This window comes from Ascaphus truei, chromosome 6 (genome assembly GCF_040206685.1).
Source record: "Ascaphus truei isolate aAscTru1 chromosome 6, aAscTru1.hap1, whole genome shotgun sequence".
In the NCBI taxonomy this organism is placed as follows: Eukaryota; Metazoa; Chordata; class Amphibia; order Anura; family Ascaphidae; genus Ascaphus; species Ascaphus truei.
The window spans coordinates 60,939,793-60,967,626 of record NC_134488.1 but is presented as its reverse complement, the minus strand read 5'-3'; the positions used below and the strand labels follow the sequence as shown (position 1 = coordinate 60,967,626).

General features: G+C 44.0%; 1 protein-coding gene across 4 annotated transcripts in view; it reads right to left on the bottom strand.

The window, feature by feature from the left end:
- The window catches only part of GALE (UDP-galactose-4-epimerase), a 28,200-nt gene extending 6,776 nt beyond the window's left edge, over positions 1 to 21,424 (bottom strand). The window contains exons 1-5 of one of the 4 annotated variants that reach the window (XM_075604453.1): positions 21,268 to 21,411; positions 17,634 to 17,724; positions 7,971 to 8,108; positions 1,187 to 1,311; positions 761 to 876 (exon numbers count right to left, since the gene is read on the bottom strand). In XM_075604453.1, the coding sequence (XP_075460568.1) occupies positions 761 to 876; positions 1,187 to 1,307 (237 nt within the window). In that variant the 5' untranslated portion in view covers positions 1,308 to 1,311; positions 7,971 to 8,108; positions 17,634 to 17,724; positions 21,268 to 21,411. Of the gene's footprint in view, positions 1 to 760; positions 877 to 1,186; positions 1,312 to 7,970; positions 8,109 to 17,633; positions 17,725 to 21,267 lie in introns of all 4 variants that reach the window. The other 3 variants (XM_075604451.1, XM_075604454.1, XM_075604452.1) reach the window with 3 other exon arrangements.
- Positions 21,425 to 27,834: the final 6,410 nt, after the last annotated feature.

The following is a 27,834-nucleotide window of genomic DNA, read 5'->3' as shown; positions in this document are numbered from 1 at the left end:
AGTCGGGCCCCTTGCTGGCTCTGACTCACATCCATCCCCCAGGGATCCTTATTTCGGTTCTGTGCTTTAAATGCCACTTTAGAGTATACTGGGTCTGAATTAGTTATGGGACCGGTTATATGGGCCAATCCTACTATGGCTTTGGTTCGCTATCTACGGGACCTCTCTGTAAGGACATAGGCTTACTCGTGCATATGCCTGCAGTGTTTCTAGTGTGGTACGTTCCTTGAATGTAAAACAATAACCAGGGGACAGATCAAATAACTCTTGCCTATACACCAACTTATATACATATATACAGTGAGGCTCCTCCACTCCTGACTCCCAGGGACCCGACTTCCAGAACCTTCTCACTAGTATATATACCCCATCTGTGACATTCTATCACTAGGCAGAAAGTGGGTGTGGCTTTAGTTTCTGTCAGGTTACCCAGTAGACGTTGACCCCTGTCTACATACAACTTGATTTTTGGGGGGTTTAAGCACTTACTTTTTACTTTGTTTGTTTAGACATGCTACTGCTACAATTTGAAGTCACACACTTCACTGCAAGAAGGACCAGCGCGCGAGCGCATGTATATATACACACACACACACACACACACACACACACACACGATTAAATGATGTCTCTGCATGCAAACATTTACTGGTTTGCACGTTATATAGATATACATGCAGATAGAATGCTATAATGTAATTCTCTGCAGTGCATTGCCATCTTCTCTGGTAGAGAAAGAGTTAAGTCAGCTCTGCAGTACCTTGTTAAACAAGCGGTGCAGAGCGTTGCGGTCCAGCAGATCCACCTCTTCAAATTCAATCTCCTTCCCCATGAGGTCCTGCACTCGTTGTAGACTCTCTGGGAGGTTACTGGCCCCTTATAGAGGAAACACACTGATTACTGCAAGAGCAAAGTAGGTTAGAGCTGGCCAGTGATGCTCCTTAATACTATACAACAGGGCTCTTCAACTGATGGCCTTGGAATAACTTCAGACAATGTAAAATATAAATGGCACAGATGTTCTAAATGCTGCAAAATGTTCAGCTAATAATGTTTGCCTGCACATTCCAATACTCTCATGGCTCTTGAGCGCTTGAGCGCTTATATCTTTTCAGATCAGGCTATAGATACATTGCTATACACAGTGTTGCATGTTCACAGTCAGGGGAAGGAGTGAGATTCCCACCTCGGATGGCGTTGTGAAAGTTATCGATCACCACGGGATGGTATCCGGCCTCAAGCATCTCCAGGACACAGTGACTCCCAATGTACCCAGCACCTCCCGTCACTAGCACCTTCCGAGCCATAGTCCTACGGAACAGAACATGAGGGGGACAAGAGATGCCTTATTATTAACCTCACAGGATTAGCAGCCACTGGGCACAAGTACAACTAGGAATTAGAAACTAGCATTTAGAACACAGCCCTCATTCTGCAACCACAGGACAGTCTCCATAACACAGACTAAAGGGCAGGGTCTCCTTGTCCTAATGATTAATTTAATGTCTGTAGCGCTTATTCCCATTATCTCTCATTATTTTGTCCCGTGCATTACTGCTGTAACCCCTCTTATGTCCCTGTATGTGTCAGGGTGGGGACCGAGTCCACCCTCCCTTAGTACACCATAGTCAGACCCACCAGACAAATGAGACGTGTGTATATAAATCTTAACTAGTGCTTTATGGTCAGGGGAACCCTTCGTCCAATGGCCTCTAATCTAAGGCCTCGGCCATGCTTACTGCTTGCTGGCGGAGGCGCGCTGAGGCGCGCTCCCGCTCAGCACTGAGCCCCTACAGTCGCAATTAGAGCGGCTTTAGTAGGGGCTCGCCTACGCTTCCGCAAGCGCGCGGAAGCGTAGGTCTTAGGCAATTTTAAAAAGCAAGCGCTTGCCGGAGCGCAGGGCCGGTCACGTGAGCGGTTCGCCCAATGAGGGCGAACCAGCTCCGTGACGTCACTGGCCCGCCCACACCCGGAGCGCAGGGCAAGCAACCACAAGGTCAGGGAAAGCACCCGCTTTCCCTGTGCCTCAGCACGCAAGCGAAGAGCCTGGCCGAGGCCTAAGGGAAAACCTGCACAATACAATATATACATATTACACTCTAAATAATGATGCTGTGATGTTGTGCCTTATATATAGTCCCAGTGTCTAATGTAGCAGCCAAATAGGCCAATGTTAATGCCAGCACAGCGTTGGAGCTGTTATCTTAAGATGGTGTGTAGTCGTGTTGCAGGCTTGTTAAGGATGGAATATTTGTGAGATGATCGTGTACATTCACAAAGGATACTTAAAATGGGACGAACAGGTCTCCCAGCTGTCTGTTATCTGGCCGCGTCTTAACAGCTTAGCAAATATCCGCTTTACAGCTTGTGAAGGGACTTCTTCTCTCAACGCCCTCACTGGAGCCTAAAATCGTGTTGGCTGTCTCTCTCAGGCTGTCATACTGCCACTAGATCTGTGTCTCTCTCTCAGACTGCCACTAGCTGTCTCTGTGTGTGTTTCTCAGACTGTTACTAGCTGTCTCCCAGGCTGTCATTGACTATCTCCTGTCGTGTTGGCACGCAGATCAGGGACAGTCTCTTATTTCTTGTCGCATCATGTGATAGGTGGCGCAAATTAATTCTGTATTGTACTTTATATATTCGCACGCACACACACGGGACTAAGGCCCGTGTTCTACCCAATCCTTGGCTCAGACTTTGGACCCTCCTCCTGGATACTTAAGGGGCTGCACCACCAAATGTAGTCAGTGTTCTCCCCCTGAGAGAGACTGTCCCAGGAAGCTTGTGTACAGGGCTCCGACCACCTTCTATCCCCTCCCCTAGGGGAGTGGGACGGATACCTCCTACTCCACCAGGAAGTATGGGAAGAGTTAGGATAGACTCTCGGGCCCTTGCCAGGGGTTGATTCGGAGGAAGGGACAGCCAGAATCAGTTGTATGCTGTATGCTGTGAGTTTGGACAATAAAGCTGTTCCTGTTTTATAAAATATACTCCTGCCTGAGACTGCAATCTATCATGGGGAGTATGAGAGGGTTCTCCTGCAGGGATTGTCTCCAGCACTACTGGAGCCTGCAAGAGATGGAGGCGCCACACCATTGAGAAATGAACATCCATCACCCCAAAAGCCTGTCCTGTCATCCCCAATAACAACGGCGGAACCTCAGAGCTTCTGTGAACCAGCACAACACCCGGTAGAGTAATCTCCCAGAGTGTGGGTGAAAACTTGACACACACACACACACACACACAAAATTAGATGAACATGTGAACAATAATAAATAATGAGAGGATTGCAATAGCAACTAGAATATATATCAGGATTGCTTAACACAACAAACAGATAGACTAACATGTAAGACAAGGAAGGGTGGACTAGGGAAATGGGGTAGGGGTAATAATAATAATAGCATGTTCTTGTATAGCGTTGCTAGTTTTATGTAGCGCTTTACAGAGACATTTTGCAGACACAGATCCCTGCCCCGTGGAGCTTACAATCTAAGTTTTTGGTGCCTGAGGCACAGGGAGATAAAGTGACTTGCCCAAGGTCACAAGGAGCCGACTCCAGGAATTGAACCAGGTTCCCCTGCAACAATCTCAGTGCCAGTCAGTGTCTTTACTCACGAGCCGCTCCTTCTCCAAACAGAACCAAAGGGAAGGGACTTCCAATAGCAAAAATTGCCAAAAGAAAAAATAAATACAACCGCTGGAATCGCCGACAGCTGTCCTCAGGAACAACCTCCTTCCTCGATAACTATAATACAAAAAGGACAGCGCGGCCTCCATAGCGTAATATAGTACAATATACTTAAATAAAAATCAAAATACATTACGGCCACTCACAAGAGTAAAATAGAACAAGCGCTTGGGATCTGTGAATAACACAATCAACAGGTAGTCACCGTTAGTCCTCCATTGGAACACTGAAGCCTCGTGTGTAACCATGTCTAACGTCGCGTGTAATGTAAAACCGCTTCCGGTTACAATTTGGGAGTGCGCGTCCGCACTGTATTCCCCCAGCGGAGTCTCGACACCACTTACAGTTCCACGGTTTGGTTACATCCGTGGTATTGACTTTACCAGGCTCCTGGATGTGTAGCACAGTCCTAAAACGCAAACCAACGCGTTTCGCGCAATTCACTGGCGACTTCATCAGAGGGTAAATTAGAGGTCTGAAAGCCCTTAAATAGCCCAATCCTAATTGATTGATTAGAAGTCCAATTTTAACCCGTTGGGGTAAACAAGGAGTGTCTACTATTGGTATGATATACAGGGATGAACATATAACACAAAACACTGTGAATAACAACAAAAACACATGCAGAGAGGGACCTTATAGTAATATGTGCTGTTAAAATACAAGTTAAACACAGAAAATATCAAATAATATAAATAGTGATAACATACAAAAATATATATAATTTAGAAAAACTACACGAAAATAATAAATCATAAATTAATTAAAAACATTTTTTTAAAAAAAGCATATAAATCTATAAACATACAATGGTAATAACTTGCTAAATTTTTTTGATAAAGAACTCATAACTTCATAATATTATCAATAAATACAATTGAATTCATATTACAAATCCATTAAACTACAGATAAACATATTCATGTCAACATTTAAAATACATAATGCTTGAATCAATCTAAAAAAATGACGATTTGGACAACAAACGAGGAATCACCCGAGAGAAGAATCCAGACCTAAATTAATGTGCTAGTATCAGTGCACTCATTGAAACCCTTAGGGGACAGAGTATCCAGGGTATAGTTCCAGAAGGTCTCTCGAAGACAGAGCCTCCTGAATCTATCACCTCCCAATACTGACAGAGGAATGTGTTCTAAACCAGGGGAGCGCAAACTTTTTTCCCTGCGCCCCCCTGCCGGCAGTTCCCCTTTCTCCGCACCACCCTCCCCCCCTCTTACCTTTGCTGCGGCATCATTTGACACCACGTTGCCATGGTGATGTTTATAAGACACCGCCGGAGCCAAGGTAAGTGAGGTTTAAAGATGCCTTTGCCGCTCCCCGGCACTTTATTTAAATGCCTTCAGGAAGTGCGCAGGGCCTCTGTAAACCCCGCGCCCCCCGCAGACAGTCTTGCTCCCCCCAGTTTGCGCACCGCTGTTCTAAACCAATGATACTCATGGAGGACGGATCTTTATTGTGTCTGCTGGAAGTGTTTGGATAGGCTGTGTGCCTGATTCCCATTGATTACATTCCTTCTATGCTCCAAAAATCTTTTACTAACAGCACAAATTGTTCGACCCACATATTGTGGGCCGCAGGAGCATGATATCAAATAGACAACAAATGATGAAAGGCAATTAATCCTCCCTTTAACCTCAAGTTGTGTTCAACTGGAAAAAGACAGAAATGAATTATTAACAACCAAATGTTTACAAGTGAGGCAGCGTTTTCGCCCACAAACATGGTTACCCTGATGTAGATTAATCAGAGCAGGTGGATCAATAATAATATCTCCGAGTTTGCTAGGTGCAAAAATATTTGTAATGTTTCTTGCACGCTTATAGATAACAGGGATAGTGGATGGTAAAGAGGATCCTAATATAGGATCACTCTTTAGAATATTCCAATGTTTCCCTAATACCCCTTTAATCATTGAGGCAGCTTGGCTATACCTGGTGATGAACCTAGGGCAATTGTCCTGATTCTGACTCACCTTCACATGAGGTATCAGCTTGAAACTGTCTCAATTGATATCTAGTCTTGGATTGGATTAGAAGATTATTCCTGTCGGCCTGCCTAAATTCATGAAACGCTTTTAGTACAAATTCCTTATTGTAACCTTTAGCAAGAAATTTAGTTGCTAGTTCTTGGCCATGCTTGATATAATCTTGTTGGGAAGTGCAATTTCTTTTGATCCTATAAAACTGACTTCTGGGGATGTTATCTAGCCATTTTGTATGATGGTTGCTGGAAGCATGCAGATAGCTATTGACAGCAACTTCTTTGAAATGAGTTCTAGTATAAATATGATGATCACCCACACACGTGAATAGTTCGAGGTCCAGGAATGTAATCTGCATTGATTGTATCTCATGAATAAATATCAAACCTATCTCGTTCTCATTGAACGTTTTGAAAATGGCAGATAATTCCTGTTCCTTACCATCCCAGATGAGAATGATGTTATCAATGAAACGGCCATAGAACACCAGGCCCACCCCCAGCCTAGCATTGGCCCACACATGAAGGTCCTTCCACAACCCCAGGTATAGGTTTGCATAGCTGGGGGCGAACCAGGTCCCATGGCCGTTCCACATATCTGTAAATAAAAGGTATTCTCAAACAAAAAATAATTGTACAGTAAAATAAAATTGATACTAGAAAGCAAAAATGTTCTCTGATCTGGGTGCAACGACACATCCCTTCCCAAAAATTAGTTCACTGCGTCCACGCCCCTGCGATGCTCAATACAAGTGTATAAGGAGGAGACATTGCAGGTGGCCCACAGGTAGGTGGATTTCCACTGGATGTCCTTGGTAGCGTCGATGACATGCAGCAAGTCCCTCAGATATGATCTGAGTGAGATGAAATAGGGCTATTGATAATAATCCACATATTGGGACACGCTGGATGTCGACTCCACCCCCTGACACAATCGGCCGCCCTGGTGGACAATCAAGACTTTTGCAGATCTTGGGGAGGTGGTAATAGATAGAAATCCTAGGGTTCTCCACTTACAGGAATGTATATTCAGACATAGTAATGACCAGGGCTCGACAAAGGCGGTCACCCCGGGCGACTGCATTGTGGCCGCTGTCGACTGCTTACCTGCGGCGGCGTCCCCTGATCTTCTTCTGCAAATTCATCTTTTCCCCCTGCAGCTCCAGTTAAAATGGCTGCACCGGCGTCAAATGACGCTGCATTGCCATGGCAACGTGACACTACGTTACGTCACACGGAGCCACATTGCCGTGTCCCGTTGCCATGGCAACGCGGCATCATTTGATACCACGCGGCCATTTTAACTGGAACTGGAGGATGAAAACATGAATTTGCAGGGGAGAACACAGATAAGGCCACGCCACACCGTCGAACCCTGCCGCAGGTAAGTGTTGTGAGGGGGGGGGGAGGGAGTGTTTTTAGGAGGGGTGACTGACTTTTGGGGGAGGGGGAGTGAGTTTTTGCCAAGTTTGTCGGGCCCTGCTAATGACCTTATTCTCTCTTGCCTCCACAAGATGACTCTGATATAATAATTGGAAATCACAAGTAGGATCATCAATTAGAGTCTTGATAAAATATTTGATCCTGTAGTAGACGATGAGCTTCCTGCACGTAGAGCACCCCATCCTGAACCACAATACCACCTCCCTTGTCAGCCTGACGAATGACAATCTGATCCAAATCCCTGAACTCCCTCAGGGCAGCTGATTCTAAATGGGATATATTTCTCCTACTCATTGGTCTAGAGCATAAATTCTCCAAATCTTGGAGGACCATGATGTAAAATGTTTCAATAAAACTGCCCTTCGACTGGTAGGAAAAAAAAAAAGAGAGAGATTTGGGCACAAAAGGTGAACACTTAATGACTGGATCGTCAGATGGAAATAATAGATGAATAGTAAATTGTGACTCTTTCACCATATTAGTGCCAGATACAATAGTTTGAGTGGACTCTGCAAATGGTGCTCCCAGTACTAAGCCAGAATTATGGACTACGTTCTACAATGTATTGGATATAAAATCCACACATGGATAATCCACGACTAGGGGAAGCTGTAGACTTGTTATAGGATCTGATTCTTTTAATATTGCTGTCAATGCCTGTATACACACACCTCTTCCTGAGTATTAAAATCAGGTTCCTCATAATAAAATATCTCTTTAGGGTAATCTTACGGATACATTTATTTAGATCCATAAATAGATCAAACCTATCTGGTTTTGTGAAAATTGATGAGAAGAAAATGCATGCGATGATAAGTCAAATATTCCATACTTGTGTGGTTCTTCCCTTAATAGCTGGTTCCACTTCGATCTTTGGCAACGCCGCCCTGCTCTTTTTCCCCTGAACTTCGTTTTCTTCTTCAGGTGAAGTCTAGATTTGCTTTCTGTACACACTCGCTCTGGGATTTCCCTAAAAAAATAAGAAGACGACGAGGAGCATGTAGCAGGGACAACAGTGCCCTTAGAGCGTGGGTTCAAGTCACCATAATCTTGTCCCTCCCTTATTTTCACCATGTGTGGCATTTTCATGTTCATTATTAATTGATTCATCTACATGAGAACATGCATACGTGGACTTACCAATCTCATCCTCATTGGTATGTAAGACCATACTAGTTGTATCTTCTAATCCACCCTTGTTAACCTTTGGTGGGCGAGATTGTTGGTCTCTAGGGGGTCCCTGGGTTCATATACCCCTCTATGGGATTTAGATTGGTCTTTACTGCGTAATAAAAACCTATGTGTGTTCCTTCTCCAATCCGTAACCCTACCATTAGCGTAGGCCTCATCATCCCTTTTAGATTTCTTCATCTTTCTAGTAATTATATCTTTCTTTTTGTATGTGATCACTACTTATGTTATTTGATATTTTCTGTGTTTCACTTGTATTTTAACAGCACATATTACTATAAGGTCTCTCTCTGCATGTGTTTTTGTTGTTGTTATTCACAGTGTTTTGTGTTGTATGTTCATCCCTGTATATCATACCAATAGCAGACACTCCTATTTACCCCAACGGGTTAAAATTGGACTTCTAATCAATTAGGATCGAGCTATTTAAAGGGCTTTCAGACCTCTAATTTCCGTCCCCTGATAAAGTCGCAGTGAATTGCAACGAAACGCGTTGGTTTGCGTTTTAGGACTGTGATACACATCCAGGAGCCTGGTAAAGTCAATACCACGGATGTAACCAAGCCGTGGAACGGAAAGTGGTGTCGCGACTCCGCTGGGGGAATACAGGGCGGACGCGCAATCCCAAATTGTAACCAGAAGTGGAAGCGGTTCTATCTTACACGCGACGTTAGACATGGTTACACACAAGGTTTCAGTGTTCCAATAGAGGACTAACGGTGACTACCTGTTGATTGTGTTATTCACAGATCCCAAGCGTTTGTTCTATTTCACTCGTGAGTGGCCGTAATTTATTTTTATTAAAGTATATTGTACTATATTACGCTATGGAGGCCGCGCTGTCCTTTTTTGTAAATACACACACACTATGTATGTATGTATGTATACGAACACAAAAAGAAAAAAAGAGGGTTTGTTGAAAGCACACGAAAAATATGTGAAAGTACAAAATGGATTTTATTAGCAATACAAAACACAAAAATAATATTAAAATATACCTAAACACATACTAAATGAACACTGCTGAACCAAAGAATACACAATAAAAATGTAGGGACCCAAAATATGTAACATGCAAAATACATAGGTATAATGCAAATCCAGGGGAAAATAATTTCCCCTGGAAATGCAATGGAGATCGGCCGATCAGCAACACATGATAATACAAATGACTGAAAAAAAACAATATCTACACAAACCCAAGTAAACACAGAAAAAAGAGCAACAATGAAAATATAATGAATGAATACGCTAGATGCTGTGTAGCCAGAAGGTGGTGGCTAAACCCTGGCAGTTATAATAAAGAGCCAGAGAAAGACAGAAAATAAATGTCTAAAATATGCAGAGGTGGGATCCCCTCAAAGACTAAAATGTAAACAATGAGTTTTTCTCCGCTGACTCATTGTTTACATTTTAGTCTTTGAGGGGACCCCACCTTTGCATATTTTAGACAATTATTTTCTGTCTTTCTCTGGCTCTTTATTATAACTGCCAGGGTTTAGCCGCCGCGCGCACACACGCACACGTGTGAAAAAGAAAGTACACCCTCTTTGAATTCTATGGTTTTACATATCAGGACATAATTCAACCTTAGGTTGTAAGCTCTTCGGTGGCAGGGAGTTCCTTTCCTATTGTCCGATTTTGCTGCACTTATTGAATTATTATAATTCCCTGTACTGTATTGTCTTTTTTATGAAGCGCTGAATACACTTTTGGCGCTATATAAAGACATACATAATAACAATCATCTGTTCCTTAGCAGGTATAAAAATTAGGTAAATACAACCTCAGATGAACAACACATGACATATTACACCGTGTCATGATTTATTTAACAAAAATAAAGCCAAAATGGAGAAGCTATGTGTGAAAAACTAAGTGCACCCTTACTGCTTCCATAGGAATTAAGATGCTAAGAAGCAGACAGGTGCTGCTAATCAAATGCCCTTGATTAATTGATCATCAGCAAGTGTGACCACTTCTATAAAAGCCGAAGTTTTAGCAGTTTGATGGTCTGGAGCATTCAGGTGTGTGTTAACACAATGCCAAGGAGGAAAGACATCAGCAAGGATCTTAGAGAAGCAATCGTTGCTGCCCATCAATCTGGGAAGGGTTACAAGGTCATTTCCAAACAATTTAAAGTCCATCATTCTACAGTGAGAAAGATTATTTAAAAGTGGAAAACATTCAAGACAGTTGCCAATCTTCCCAGGAGTGGACGTCCCAGCAAATTCACCCCAAGGTCATATTGTGCAATGCTCAGACAAATTGCAAAAAAAAGAAGAGTTACATCTCAGACTCTACAGGCCTCAGTTAGCATGTTAAATGTTAAAGTTCATGACAGTACAATTAGAAAAAGACTGAACAAGTATGGTTTGTTTGGAAGGTTTGCCAGGAAAAGGCTCCTCTCTAAAAAGAACATGGCAGCACGGCTTAGGTTTGCAATGAACAAACCACAAGACTTCTGGAACAATGTCCTTTGGATAGACGAGACCAAAGTGGAGATGTTTGGTCATAATGCACAGTGCCATGTTTGGCGAAAACCAAACAAAGCATATCAGCACAAACACCTCATACCAACTGTCAAGAATGGTGGTGGAAGGGTGATGATTTGGGCTTGTATTGCAACCACAGGACCTGGGAACCTTGCAGTCATTGAGTCGACCATGAACTCCTCTGTATACCAACGTATTCTAGAGTCAAATGTGAGGCCATCTGTCTGACAGCTAAAGCTTGGTCGAAATTGGGTCATACAACAGTACAATGATTCCAAGCACACCAGCAAATCTACAACAGAATGGATGAAAAAGAACAGAATCAAGGTGTTGCAATGGCCCAGTCAATGTCCAGAGCTCAACCTGATTGAAATGCTGTGGCTAGACCTTCAGAGAGCTGTGCATAAACAAATGCCCACTAACCTCAATGAACTGAAGCAACGTTGTAAAGAAGAGTGGGCCAAAATTCCTCCACAACGATGTGAGTGACTGATAAAGTCAGACAGAAAATGATTACTTCAAGTTATTGCTGCTAAAGGTGGTTCTACAAACTATTGAATCATAAGGTGTACTTAGTTTTTCACACATGGCTTCTCCATTTTGGCTTTATTTTTGTTAAATAAATCATGACAGTGTAATATGTCACGTGTTGTTGTTCATCTGAGGTTGTATTTACCTAATTTTAAGACCTGCTAAGGAACAGATGATTGTTATTATGTCCTGATATGTAAAACCATAGAATTCAAAGGGTGTATTTTCTTTTTTTCACAGAATTGTGTGTGTATGTATGTATATATACACACACACATATAGTGCAGAATAAATGAGTACGTGTGTGTGTGTGTGTGTGTGTGTGTGTGTGTGTGTGTGTGTGTGTGTGTGTGTGTATATATATATATATATATATATATATATATATATATATATATATATATATATATATATATATATATATATATATATATATATATATATATATATATATATATATATATATATATATATATATATATATATATATATATATATATATATATATACACACACACACACACACACACACACATGTAGAGGTATCAGTACCGTGTTAGCCGAGCTTCAATAATCAAAAAATAAACAGATGATTCCGTTCTGTGGCTAACGAAATGCTTTTATTTGTGCGAGCTTTCGAGATACACTGATCTCTTCTTCCGGCGATGTTACAATGAATGAAGCAAGGATAACTTAAAAACAGTGTCTCTTGGAATGTTATCTGTGCTTGTCCTACCCCCGTGTGGATGTGTTTTATGGCTAGAGGTGACACCTCTAGCCATAAAACACATCCACACGGGGGAAGGACAAGCACAGATAACATTCCAAGAGACACTGTTTTTAAGTTATCCTTGCTTCATTCATTGTAACATCGCCGGAAGAAGAGATCAGTGTATCTCGAAAGCTCGCACAAATAAAAGCATTTCGTTAGCCACAGAACGGTATCATCTATTTATTTTTTGATATAGATATATATATATATATATATATATATATATATATATATATATATATATAGATATATATATATATAATGTGATCCTGCAACTAACTGAAAAGTGACACTGAATTGCTCAAATCAAAAAACTATCATGTAATACTAACTAGAAAGAATAGCAGCTGAACGACGGTGCTGGGGACAATAATATGAATTTAGAAAAAAGAGAAAAGATTAAAGTATCACACTAAAAGCACTCAAGCAATATAATAATATGAAAAATGTGTTTATTAAAGAACATGGATTACACAACAAACATTAAAGGTTAAAACAGTCCCCATGGGATCCCTACAGCTGATAGAAAATACACAACATGAAACGGCAATGCTATACACATGGATCTGTGTGTAATAAGATCGGAATGATACTACCCAGGAGAAAAAAGAAACTCCTGAGACGTATGTAAAGACCGGCCGGTCAAAGCATGTGAAGCTGTATGCTGTGAACTATACACTGCAGATAATAGTAATTGCCAATGCAATACCACCTAGGTCACCTGAACAAGCAAGTACATAAGTGAGAAATAACCACTGTAGAAATAGATAAGCACTATATATACTTGCAGGTAATCAATAAGATCTGTCCTGTGGTGAAATCCAGAAATGGCATGAATTGCAGAAAATCTACAAAAACAACCCCGACGCAGCGTTTCGCACCCTAGCTTCTAGTGCAGAATAAATGCCTTTTTTACACGACTATTTCTATATTTTTTTAATTAAATATATATATATATATATATATATATATATTTTTTTGTAGCAGGGGCTACACTGCTGTGAAGTACTATGTACACGGAAGATACACACACCAGTCATTCGGGCCGTGCCTAGGAACAGGACATGAGCCCTCAGCTCAGGAACGTGAAACCACAGGCTGCTGCACAGAGACACTGCTCACCTTGTGCAAAATGCTCTGACTTTAATGGGAGAGAGATCGCAGCTTTCATAAATGTGTCTCCAGGGCAGCAAAGCAGTACAGGCAGCACACAGCTGTGTGTAACGTGTCTTTAGTCAGAGCTATAGACAACACAGTCACAAAGAGAGACTGCTCCACACTTCCTGAGACAGCTAATAAGAAACCTCATATTATATGGGATCTGCAATTTCATAGAACAGAATTGCAATGTAAACCTATGCATGGACTTGTGACGATGGAGGGGATTTGGCCCGGGATTAAAGGGGTTGCACCCCATTTGGCCACCCCTGACCGCACCGGGAGACAAGGGGTTAACTGGGCTGAGGTCCAGAAATGTGATGTAACCCTTGTTATGACATGTAAATGCATGTTCCCCTGTTCCATTATAATGTCTGGTTACTTAGTGTTTGCATCACACACACACTAGAATCCATCCAGGAGCACAAGGGTTAATAGTTCTTTAATGATTATAGCTCTTTGTGTAATTTTCCCGCCTTTTCAGGCACCATTTTGCAGGTCCCCATTGGACGCCATTAGGGCTCAATGCATTTCAATAGGAATTTGTGCTGTTTTAGTCCTGTTTCCTGTAGTGACCAGCAGGTGGCGTCCGAGAGGAAGAGCGGCGGTTTCCCATAGAAAGTCAATGGGCTCATTGACTTCAATGGAGATGCCTCGAGGTAACCTAGTTGGCTGCCGTCCAGACCGCAAACCGCAAAGCGGATACAATGTCCTTCAAAAGAGCTAAAATCACTGGGTCAAGTTCAACGTCAATTAGCGGGGGAATAAACAGTTCTAGGGCACCTAGGGGTAGAATTCTTTTTGCCCCTAGTTCCTAGGCGTCCCCCCACTCGACCACCACCGGGTCCCCGAATCCTGGACCCCCGATAAGGGTCGAACCAGATAGAGCGGGTCGCGCCATAGGCTTCAATGGCGGCGGCAGAAACAGCTCAGAAAAATGACTAAGTGTAAAATGTTGAAATGTGTAAGTCCATATCTCCGGTTCTGGAATGCCCAGAGGGATGGGATTTGGGTGACATGTAGCCAAGATTCCGGCTTTAATGCATGCCCATTTCCAGCCCCCTCAGACCAACCAGACGGAGTATGGACCCCCTTGAAGTTCGGGACTTTTCCCATAGACTTCAATGGCAGAAAACCCCCATTGACTTCAATGGCGGCGATTTACCATTGAAAGTCTATGGCGGAGCTGCCCGTTGTTTTCAATGGGGATTTAGTGAAAAGCTGAGATTTCTTTGTCAATGGAGATCTTTGTATTAAAATGATTTAATGTGCATTTGTGTAACTCCGGTTTCTTGGGTCGTAGCAAGTCGCTTTTTGGACCATATGGTGTCCCAGTTCTGGCAAGGAGAACTGGAAAGTTTGGACCTGCTAGACCTAACGGAACCGGATATTTTAATACGTTTATGTTTTATGCTTAATAGTGTATCCTAAGGTATGGATAAATTCAAAAGGAAATTCTTTTGGGCCATAAGGTAGCAGATGGCACTGGGGACGCCGCTATGTCTGGGATTTAAGTGCTGTTCAAAGAGTTTTGTCACCCTCCCTGTTTATCCGAGGCCCAAACCAGAACAGGTCTTAAGTGTTCCAGATTAACACCTTCCAACAAAGGTTTTCCTGCCAGAACTCCAACTGGATAGACTGGCTGGCATTCCTGATGTAAATGTGGGGCTTCAGAAATGAGACCCCCAGAGCTCTACTGTGCATGGGCCAACTAGCAGGGGGGCATGGGTCAGAATGCTTTCCCACGTTAGTGAGTGGCTGGAGGTAATTGAAAACCAATCCCCTGTGCTTAAGGTTAAGAATAGAGGGACAAAGGTTTATAAACTGCTGTCCACCCATATATCTTTTGTCTTCGTTTGCTGATATGGTTACCTGATACCACCTGAATGGTTTCCTGATTGCTGAGAGAAACGCTATGCACTGTCTTCCTGCCCGAGGTCTGTTCATGCTTTTGGGTGTCTTTATGACTATGAAGATTGCTGTATGAACTGCCAGTCCAGCTGTGACTGCTTCATCATTTCCCTTTTACGTAAGTGTCTATATTTTGCTTGTTATTTGTACATATTTGCCGTGTTCACCTTTATCAGGGAATAAATTATATTTATCATATCTTAAGTCTCGTCCCAGTTCAAACCCAGGTATATATATATTTATATATAGTTTTTTGGTGTAAATTACAGCCTGTCGCAAGCTCTCGTGACAGGCTTTCATCATCTACTCCAATTAAACCACCAAACAACTGTGAAAATGATCCATAAATCAAGTATTATGAGCAGGACTCGACAAATACACTCGCCCGTGGCGAGTTGATATTAGCAGCTGGCGAGTAGGGTGGTGGCAGCAGAAGAGGAGGACTGAAGTCGACGGGAGCAGGGCAGCACAGGAGGACGACAGCTGGCAGCGGGAGAAGAGGACAGAGGACCATATCAGCAGGGCAGCACAGGAGGAAGACAGCGGCTGGTGAAAGAAGAGCACTAAGGACCATGTGAGCGGAGCAAGGCGGCACAGGACGGGCGGGGAGGAGCGCACCCCAGCAGTCCGATCCGGAATTCTTTACTAACTTCCGGTGTCTGCCTACAGCGCAGGTCCTCCCCGGCTGGCCGTTCTCCTGCTCTGCTTACATTGTCTCAGTGCTCTCCTGCTACCGCCCGCTCACTAAGGTCGCGCTTATAGTGCCGGCGACGTAGCAGCAAAACAAATGTATTACCGCCGTTGCGTGCGCTTATAGTAGAAGCGACGCGACAGTTTGGTCGCGATCGCTGGAAGTCAAGTAAACTTGATTTTTCCAGCAACCGCAGCGTGACGTAACCGTCGCGTTCGCCGGCCCTATAAGCGCAGCCTAAGGTGCCATCGCACCGCTTCTACTATAAGCGCACGCAACGGCGGCAATACATTTGTTTTGCCGCAATGTCGCGTCGCCGGCACTATAAGCGCGGCCTAACTCCTCTGTCGCCCTGCTGACATGGTCCTCTTCTCCCACTGCCAGCTGTCTTCCTCCTGTGCCGCACCTGTGATCTTCAGTCCTCCTCTTCTGGAGGAAGGGGTGAGAGATGGGAGGAAGGGGTGAGGTGAGAGGAGAAATGAGGGGTGGGGTGAGAGGAGAAATATGGGGGGGGGGTGAGAGGAGAAATGGGGGGGGCGGGGTGAGAGGAGAAATGGGGGGGGGGCGGGTGAGGAGAAATGGGGGGGGGCGGGTGAGGAGAAATGGGGGGGCGGGTGAGGAGAAATGGGGGGGCGGGGTGAGAGGAGAAATGGGGGGGCGGGGTGAGAGGAGAAATGGGGGGGCGGGGTGAGAGGAGAAATGGGGGGGCGGTTTGAGAGGAGAAATGGGGGGGCGGGGTGAGAGGAGAAATGGGGGGGCGGGGTGAGAGGAGAAATGGGGGGGCGGTTTGAGAGGAGAAATGGGGGGGGCGGGTGAGAGGAGGGATGGTGGGGTTGGGTGGCTGTTACACACACACAATCACACACACTGACTCACTGCCTCTATTGTCTAAATGTAAAGCGGAGACGTGTGTGAGGGCAACAGCCAGGCCGCTCCAAGTAGCATAGAGCGGGTGTGGCAAGGGGATTATCTGCCAGTCCAGCAGGATAAACCTGTAACAAATCGAGGCAATGACAAATAACAGTTGACATTCACTGACTGCTGCCTGTTGATTTAGTGTATGCAGATAAGAGGATGGCTTGATATGGAGTTTGACATGTAAATGAAATTAATGTAACACGTACTGATGGCCTGCCGCTCCCAGATCTGGAGTAACCTGTATCACCTCCCTGATCTTAGGCGGGTCACCATTGCGAAACACGTCACCAGGAGCAGTGACACGTCACCAGGAGCAGTGACACGTCACCAGGAGCAGTGACACGTCACCAGGAGCAGTGACTGGCTCCAACCATCACAATAGGAGGTAATAGCAGAAGCCGGACCCATTCTGGAGAATTAGCTTCACTGAGAGCAGGTGTGTGTGTGTGTGTGCGTGCGTAACACACACACACACACACACACATTATCAAACTTTATACACCATATACTCCATCCTCACATATGTAAAGCAATAAACGGGTGTGTGCATGCATCATAACCAAAGAACCATACGTCACCCATACCAACAGTTCAGCAGAATAATACAGCACATCAAGGCAAGTTGATTTGAAATCAGAAACCCAAGTTTCAGTCTACTAAAGGCCCTTCATCTCACCACCCTGAAGGTTCAAGGACTGTAATACTGTACTGTAACTGTATCCTTCTGAACCGGTATTTTAGGTGATGTAGAATGATGTGTGTGTGTAGGAGTCAGATGACACATTCCTATAGAGTACTCACAATGTATGCAGCTTAAACAATCCCTACCTCAAGAGCTCAGTGTAATGCTCGGTGTCTGAAGTGACGTAATTTTCTCATGATATTGTCTATAACGTGTGCTAGCTCCGATCCCGCGGTACTGCACGGGGAGACAAGGATTTCCATACATTGAAGTTAATGGCGCTTTCCGTGTGGGCGTTATCACACGTTATAGAATAAGGGCCTCTCTGTGTCTTTATTGGTCTGTGTATGTCAGTCTGTCCCTCTCTTCCTTCTCCACCTCCTCACACCCCCCCTCTGTCTCCCCCTCCTCTCCCCCCCTCCCTCCTGAGAAAGTGGTTATGTGTAGCCCCGCAACATTGTGCAATAAAAAATCGTCTAATACACTTTTTAAATTTATAGTGTGCGTTTAACTTCTTTTTTTTTTTTTTTAAACTTCATTTTATTTGCAGTTTTCAATGGGATACAGAAAATGAAAAAAGGGAACATTTAGGACCAAATCTAGCAGTTTTCACATTAAATAATATATGGGCCAGTCTGGCCAACTGTCAGTCAAATTTGAACAGTCTTGATGGGGTCAAATTAACAACAACTATTGTACCACTAACACATTTAAAGAATAACCAAACCAGACAAATACATAGGGAAAGGGGGGAAGGGAGGGGGAAGGGGGTAAGGGACTCCTTGAGTTTTTAACTTGTCTGTTCTCCAGTACCCATCTATAAGAAATGCTCATTGTTTCAGGCTTTGTGCGCTCGACTTTGGAGGCAACTTCTTTTTTAATCACTCTTTCCCCCCCTCAACACACACACGCGCTCGCTCTCTCTCTCTCTCTCTCCCCCCTCAACACTCGCACTCTTCCCCCCCCCTCAACACCCATTTCTTGCTAGACTGGATTCTCTCCTCAAATCCCAGCAGAATCCAATCCTCTGGCATCCTTCCTGATATTTTCAGAGACCATGCAATAGTGTACTGTGTAAGGAAAATTAAACCACCCCAATCAAGCCCTAAAGTTTTCCTCATTAGAAAATGTAGAAAGTTTAACACACAACAGTTTCTGGCTGATCTTACCAACTGCCCTTGGTACAGAATCGACTCAATTCCAGACACAATATTCCTCTGACAATCTTCTGCAGAATACATGAAACCAAGCTAACTTCTGGAAGGTTATCAACAATATATTCCAGCCTTCTAACCATCAACAACCAAGTAATATCACTAAGGAGGATATTACTCTGACAAACCCCACTTACATTGAATGTATTTGCAATGATTACTTTGTGGGGTTTGCTACTAACTTATTAGCGAAACGCAACCCGAACCACAAACATGAATCTCATTCTGAGAGAACCCCTATAGCCCCAACCCCTCCCAACATTGCCCACAATTTTCAATTTGTTCCAGTATCCGAAGAAGAGATTACACAAGCACTCCTCAAATTAAAACTAAGCAGCCAATGTGGACCTGACTTACTGCGATCTAAGTTCCTAAGACTTGGTGCCCCAGCCATTGCCAAACCAATTGCTTCCATAGTCAACTCTATTCTGTCTGCAGGCCATATCCCCAAGACCAGGAAAACTACCAGACTTGTCCCAATCGTGTAAAAGTAGGGACAAAAACATTCAAACTACAGGCCAATCTCTCTTCTCCCAATACTATCCAAAGTAATGGAAAAATGTGTTCACTCACAATTAAGGGATTACTATACGAAGACAAATTTCCCTAGCCAATTACAATCTGGCTTTCGCCCCAAACACTCCATGGTAACTACCCTGCTAAAAGTTTGCAATGAAATCCAGTCTGGAATGGAACGGGGACAACTCACTGGTGCAATGTTCATAGATTTTGGAAAGGCTTTTGATACTGTTGATCATGTTATCTTGCTTAAACTCCAGTGCTCTGGAATAGGGAAGCATGCACTATACTGGTTTCATTCCTACTTATGTTGGTAGATCCCAACATGTGTCCATCTCAGGCTATAACTTTAACCCCTTGGAAATCACCTGTGGTGTCCCACAAGGCTCAGTTCTGGGGCCCCTACTCTTCTCAGTGTTCATCAATGATCTTCCTACAGCTTGTAAGGGAGCTTCAATACACATGTATGCAGATGACACAATCCTATATGCACACAGCCATAGCCTCTCTGACCTTGAACACATACTTCAATCTGACTTTTTGAGACTTGAAAATTGGATTTCCCAAAACAAACTGTTTCTAAATACTGACAAGACTGTAACAATGCTATTTGGGACCAAGGCTACATTTTTAAAGCTTCAAATTACTTAGCTCCAGATCAGAACCAACCCTAACACCACCCTAGCTCCTGTTACTAGTTTTAAATGCTTGGGCATATGGTTTGACTCATTTAACATTTGGGATACACATTGATACCCTGATATCCAAAACCAAAGCCAAACTAGGTGTACTTTACAGGAACAAATCCTCCCCAAGTCTGCTGGTCAGAAAGCGTATTGCACAGCAGATGCCAATACCAATTATCAACTATGGGGACACCTTAGCAAGCTTCACACCCTCTACAATTCAATATGCCGTTTTGTTCTCCAATGCAACTACAACACACATCACTGCGAAATGCTCAAAGAACTGAATTGGTCACCACTTGAGTCTTGGGGCAAAGTTCACCTTTCCTGTCTTGCCTTCAAATACTTTCTGGGCAAGCTACCCAGCTACCTGAACAAGCTCCTCACCCCTACCACATGCAGCACTTATCACCTGAGATCAGACTCCAAAAGACTGTTAATGGTCCCAAGGTTCAGCAAAGTATCGGGCCGCTCCTCCTCCTCTTAGGCTGCGCTTATAGTGCCCGGCGACTGTGACGCAACATCACTCCAAACAAATCTACTCACTCAGTCGCAAGCGCTTATAGTAAGCGTGACGGCGATGGAGCGACCAAAAATTTTGAAGCCGGGTAAATTGGATTTTTTTTTAGAGACAGTCGCCACATCTGACTTTCTCTAAACCAAATCAGAGAGCGCTGCCCGCCCCCTTCGTGATGTCACTGGCCTTGTCGCCAGCGACGTCGCTTAAAACTGAAGTATAACTTTCGCTAGTGGCGAGGTCATCGGTCGCGTCGCCATCACTATAAGTGCGGCCTTACCGTGCACCCAAAACTGGAACAACCTACCTGGACTCTCACAGCCACCACCAGTCTAAGTTCTTTCAAAACTAAAGCTGTCTCACATTTTAATCTGGTCTGTAACTGTTTCATGCGCCTATAATATATATTATCTCTAACTGTGCATGCAATGTCTTGTATATAATGTATACCCTGTTCACTTATGTAACTGTATTTGTAACCATGTATTATTTGTCATTATAACTCTGTGCCCAGGACATACTGGAAAACGAGAGGTAACTCTCAATGTATTACTTCCTAGTAAAACATTTTATACATAAATAAAATAAACTCACTCTCTTACCCCCCTTCAACACTCACTCTCTTCCCCTCCCCTCACTCTCTTCCCCCCCCCTCAACACTCACTCTCTTCCCCTCCCCTCACTCTCTTCCCCCCCCCCTCAACACTCACTCTCTTACCCTCCCCTCACTCTCTTCCTCCCCCCCCCCTCACCACTCACTCTCCCCCCGGATATCAGCTCCTCGGCCCACTCTGTATATGGCCGTCTCTAATTCTGGCAATAATGAGTCGCTGCCCCCACTCACCTCTCCATCGGGTGTCCTCCTTGTCTGATTCTCCTTTCAGTGCTGAGGTGGAAAGCCGGCCAGTGTGGGCGGAGTTACACGATAGTGGGCGGAGCTCCCACAAGTAGACACTCACTTCAAGAATGGGAACCTTGCGTCTCAAACTCAGAACGAGGCTTGAAGCGCATGGCCCCGCTCCCATCCATTCATTCGCTTTGCTGGGCACGGCTACGTGGAACTTGCACCTTCGCTTCGTGACTGTAGAAGATTACGGCCACGTCACTCACTTTCACGTCACTAACTGTCACTCAGGCACCGGGAAGCTCCCGTGTCCTGGGGGTCGTGTGGCACCTCTGCAGTAGCACATAGCATCTTATTGTGCACTGGGGAAGCCATGGATGTGAATTGGGCTCTAATGTCTCAGCATTGTGTTGTTACGCAGGGAACGGGCTGTAATGTCTATGAATTGTGTTGATAGGCGTGTAATATAGTGCGGCCGCGCGTCAATTATAATTGCCTGTGTTAGCCAAACGTTTCTATACAAGGGACGCACCCGTTCACGGCCGTGAGCGCTTGCGCGGCAGACCAGGGAAATTACAATAAAATTGTATTTTCGCACTGCTGCCACGCCGCGAACCAATCACAGCGCGGCCTAACGCTGTCACATCAGTCACGCTCCCTAACCGCAACCATTGTTGCTTGCATCTTACAAACTAAACGCGCACGCAACGTGCACGCGCAATGCCGGTCGCACGCTCACAAGTGCAGCAGCAAGAACTATAAAACAAGCCTTATGCGTCCTATGCGTCCATAGGACAAGCAGCGCTGAGCCGTGCGAACGCTAGAGGGGGCTCACGCGAGCGTCCGCAGGCATGCTGAGTTGGATTTTTCAGCCGACAGCCGAGCCGTTTTTCAGCGCGCTGTCGGCTGAAAACATCCAATCAGCGCGAAGCAGCGTCAACGTCACGGTGCCGTTGACGTCAGTGCGTCGCGGGCGATTGGCCCAGCGACGTCACTGCCCCACCACCCCCCACCCGATCGCGCCCGCTGGCTCGCCTGCATGTTCATTAAATCGCACAGCTTCAGCAGGCGAGCCTCAGCGTCAGCGCTGTTCAGCACTGCTCCCCCCCTCTATGGACGCAGCCTTACGCAGGGAACGAGAATGGGTAGAAGTGCGGCGCAACTGCGCATGTCCAAAGAAGGGTTCCCGGATGGCTAGTTCCAAAAAAACTTTATTGATACACACCAGGGCTACACCAGCATCTCCCCCTCAACGCGTTTCACCCTTACACAGAGGGCTTCGTCTTGGAGTGGGGAGAAGTGGTGACAGCCTCTTAAATACCTAAAAGCCCGCGAAAGCGGCATTAAAACTTTAACCCCTTCAGTGCTTTGTGCCTATTAGCTAATATCCATGCTATTTAAAGTCTTTAATGTCTGTGCAACTCACTGTAAACATATTTTATACACGGAGAGCATCTCAAATGTATATACAGACACACACAATATCAAAATGATAAGACTGTTTGGCAGCACATTCCAGGTGTATAAATACAAATAAAAAGCTGTTGCAAACACTGCAAGTTGAATATGCTCAACACTAGATTCACAGTAAGCCAAGTTATACATCTACAAGTGAGTCATACATATAGGGGCTTCCTAATGTTTTAATTTAAACATATTTATGACTTATAGACCAGTGAATCAAGGGAAGGCAGGTGGGGAATGAGGAGGACAAGGGTAAGGTAGCCAAAGTGGAGGGGGAGGAAGGGGGTTGGGAAAGGGGGGGGGGAGGTGTTGGGGGAGGGGGGAGGGGGGGGGGAAGAGGGGGAAGGGGATGAAGGAGACAGTGCGGAGACTAGGTCAGAAATACACATTAAACGTTCTGTTTTGAGGAGGACTGTAATAAATACATATATGCATTCCACATGTAACACTCCTATATGTCTCTTAAAGAAAACAACGTAGATCCCAATCTACGTTAAGTCCATTGGGTTGTAATGTATTTAGTGTGTGGATCCAATGCGCCTCCCTTTGATGTAGGAGCCTGATTCTATCACCTCCCCGAGGGGGGAGGACTATGTGTTCTATAGCGCAACAGCTAAAGTTATCCACAGAACCCAATGGACAGTTGTTAAAGTGGATTGGGACCGGATGTGTCATGTCTAAATTCTTAATGAGCCTTAGGTGTTCTAAAATGCGGATTTTTAAGGCTCTGCTGGTGAGCCCCACATACTGTTTCTTACATCCGCATTGTAGCAGGTATACGACATAATTGGTCTGACATGACATAAAGGTTTTTATCTGATATTTCCGCGTTTCCTCTCTATCAGTGAAATGTTTAACTTTCCTCATTTTAGGACAAATCTTACAATGCCCACATTTAAATGATCCAATCAATTTTGGAAAAAAAGACAGTTTATTTTGGTTGGTGTTTGTATTTTTCAACAAACTAGGTGAAAGGAGATTCCCTAGCGTAGCTGCTCTACGAAACACTATTTTGGGTCCCACACATGCTATTTTGTTTAGTAAAGGGTCTAGTGAAAGTGTGGCCCAATGTTTGCGTATGATAGTTTTAATTGAGTTTGCTTGTTCGCTATAGTTTGTAATAAAGAATGGCGCTTCTGTGTTCTCGGCCTGTGTGTCTATCTGTGTACTTTTGGCTGACATGTTGGTGAGGGTATTCCTATCAATATTCAGTGCATGCTGATAAGCCTGATCAAGGTCTATACCATCGTACCCCCTCGACAGGAACCTCCCTCTCATCTCTTTCGCCCTATGGATAAAGGCCTCCAATGTGGAGCAGTTCCGGCGTAATCGCAGGAACTGCCCCTTTGGAATGCCTCTAACCAGGGGGCGTGCGTGACAACTGTTATAATGAAGCAGTGAATTCCTGGCATTCTCCTTTCTATAAATATCTGATTGAATTTTATACTCAAGATCCACATATAAATTTAAATCTAGAAAATAGATTTGGTTTTTATTATATGTGAATTACGCAGGGAACGGGCTGTAATGTCTCAGCATTGTGTTATAGGTCAGGGAACGGGCATTAACGTCTCAAACAAAAATAAGTATTCGTAGCGCCCATACTGTCCGGCTATCAATAGCTTCTCTATACAATGTAATAATATATACAATGTATCTAACCAATACTATCATCTAAAAATCAAACTAAATCTACTCAGACAATATATCTCAATGTGCAAATACAATCTACATCAATAATCCATACTAGCTATAATGTACATATCCTAAAATCAACAGTATATCTGAAAATATAACAACTAACCAGCAATTGACTACTGGTGCAGCCCACTATATTGCTCTCCAAGTGAGCAACAAGTCCAAAGTAGTGATGTACCGAGAACCGGGTAGTCACCCGGTTTACCCAACACTATTTTCGGTATCCGGAAGTTACCCAGCACCAGGGGGGCTTGGACCGGCGCCGGGTAATTACTGTTCTGCACTCTCTTACCTACAGCTGGCGGCGGAGGGTGAGGAAGACTGCTGCGAGGGTGAGGAGGACCACGGTGATGTTGTGGGAGCAGCGGCAGACATCCTGGTGGTGGCGGTGGCAGCATAGGACATCCTTGTTGAGCCGGTAACAGCTGATGCTGGTGGGAGCTGGGGAACATGTTACCGGAGAAGGAGCGTTACTATTGGACAACCAGCTCCTCCCCGGCTGTCCAATAGTAACGATCCTGTAATGAGTGCCTGGTGCCCAGCATTTCCGCAATACAGGCAGAGTCCGGCATCACGTCTGCGCTGTTTCTCTCCGAACGACAATTTGTTGCCTGCGAGCTGCATGGGTTCCTCCGGATCCAGAATCGGAGGTTTAGGGAACCCTGCGAAGAGTGTGCGAGAAGACTGCGTACCTGGCTTGTGTCGATTTTCTCTTGGCTCTTCTCTCCTGTAGCCTTAAGTCACAGCCAGGGCCTGCTCACTGAGCACTAAGCTCCTTTCAAGGTTGTCAGTTATTTTGAAAGCTCCATGTATTGACCCTGAATATATTTGTAATTAGTTATATCATCCCCTTTTAGACGCCTCTTTTCTCATGTAAACAAATCACTTACCCTTGAGAGTGCCTATGTGAAACTATGTTGGGTTCCTCGCTGATGTCACTGTCAGTGTCCTTTATCCGTCTGGGACACGCACAGTCACTGTCGGAGGTCAGGAGCTCACAGCGATTTCTGGCATCTGTGTATTCACTCGGATGTAGCTCCTAGACTCTGCTGTGCGCTTTTTGAAAGCTTAGCAGCTACCAGGTATTCCTCTATCTGCAGCTTTAGGGCGACTCTATAGGGACTACCCTCACTGTCCATTCACTGTTTATCCTATCGGCAGGCTACAGATAATTTCAGTTAGTAGTAGACGTTGCAGGGCAGATCAGATTGGGTCGTCCGCTGTGTTCTTTTGCACCGCTGCCCCTTTATTATTTTCTGCCTGACTTGGGAGAGAGCGGGGGCTACTCCCTAACTTCATTCTGTCAGCAGTCTCCTGTTCAACCTGGATGCGCACATTATCTGTCGGTTTCGGAGCATTTTTATGGAAGGTATTACCTATCTGGTCATGCTTACCGCTTTGAGACCACCCTGTGTATTCAGTACGAGTCGAGCTCTACACAGGAATACATCCCAGCAAATTCAGGTTTTTGCAAGAGGGATCAATTTGCCTTTCCCAAACCTTGTCGGCTGCCTGCTTATCCTTACTATTGGATCTCTAACAAGTGTTTAGCGCACGTGACATCATCTCTGTATTATTGAGGCAATATATTTGGTCGACTCACGATTTTTCTGCACTGCTCCCTCCCAACCACCAATACCATTACTTAGAGGTGAGCATTGTGCAGTATTATCCTCTGAGGTATTATGTATATGATTAATACTCACTGCTATGTATTTGACCATTTTTGTACTGTCCATTGTTGTACTAGTTTCCACTTATTTTAGATGTACTCAATAGATTGTAATGTTAACATTCATTGATCATACCTTATTTACCATAACCCTTGACAGAGCCATTATCTAAGGCAGGGGTGCGCAAAGTTTTCATCCTGCACGGCACCGGCGTCACATGATGGGTTGCCATGACGACGTGCCGCTGGATGGTAAGGTAAGTGAGGTCAGGGAGTTTTACAGAGGCCTCATGCGATCCCCAGCCTTTAATTTGAATGCCTTCGGGGAAGCGCGGGGCCTCTAACGTCCGCGCCCCCACTTTGCGCACCCCTGATCTAAGGCAGCAACTTTCTGTCTTCACATAGATTGGTATTACCTACCTGTCTGCAGGCACCCTTTATTCCACTAATCTCCCACAACATTTTGATAGAATTGCCAGTGCATCTAATTAGAGGCTCTTACCTGCCACTCTCCTACTTAGGAGAGATCTCTGTGTGGTTTTCTTTTTGTAAACAAATCTAATTTAGCTAGCCTCTCATAAATCAGATTTTCCATCCCCTTTATTCATTTGGTGGCTCTTCTCTGCACTTTTTCTAGTTCCATATTTTTTTTTTTCATGGAGTGGTGCCCAAAACTGTACTCCATTTTCATGGTTTGGTTTTACGGTGGCATAATAATCCCTTCCATCCATGACCTGTTTAATGCAAGATAAGATATTATTTGCCTTTGCAGCTACTACCTGACATTGGGCACTACTGCTAAGCCTGCTTTCTACAAGCACTCCTAAATCCCTCTCCATCAAGGATTCACCTAATTTTGCCTCACATAACACGTGTTGTCTCCTTAACCATTGTTTTCAATAGCACCAAATGTTAAATAAAGCACCAGCGTTATTGCAACGCATTGCGTTAACACGTGCAATAATGTCCGCTACATCTGTATGTTTCTATGCTGTTTTAATATATATTTATTTTATAATAAATTGTTTTATTGTTTTTCATATATACAAATAATCACTTACAACAATCACAACAATATTTGCAAATCAAATCTTAAACTTCAATCATATTGAGACATTTTCATTACATATCAACGCAACATTACAAATAATATTAACCCTTTAAATCATTTTAATAATTAAAGTAATTGATATACCTAAAATAAAACAAAATCAACAACATCTTATGTTTTGCCCAACTTGTTCATGTTACTTCTATTTTCACTGTGTTCTTACTATTTTATACCTTACTTTTGTTATGTGCAGTGTATTGGACATCTATTCTCCTCTTAGCTGATTCTTAAGGCACCACTTGTTCAAACACCTTTTTTTAATTTCTTCTTTGTCTTTTTGTGGGAGAACTTCAATATAAGGGTCGCATTTTGTAAAAAGCTTTTCTATATTCGGTGTTTATTTGTTTTCTGCCTCCATTTTATCTAACGTCATTAATTGTATAAGACATGTATTTCCAATTTCTTATCTTGGAGGATCTTCTTTGATCCACTGTAGCATAATAGTTTCCCTCACTGCCAGCAACACCGATTCTCTGAACTTTTTTATCCCCCCTTCCCCTTCCCTTCATTTATTTCCACTTTTCCAAATAAAATTCATATTGGTTCCTTAAGTGTTTGCTATTTTTGTGATGTTTGTAATAAACTCCAACACTTGATCCCAAAATGTACTCACTATGGGGCA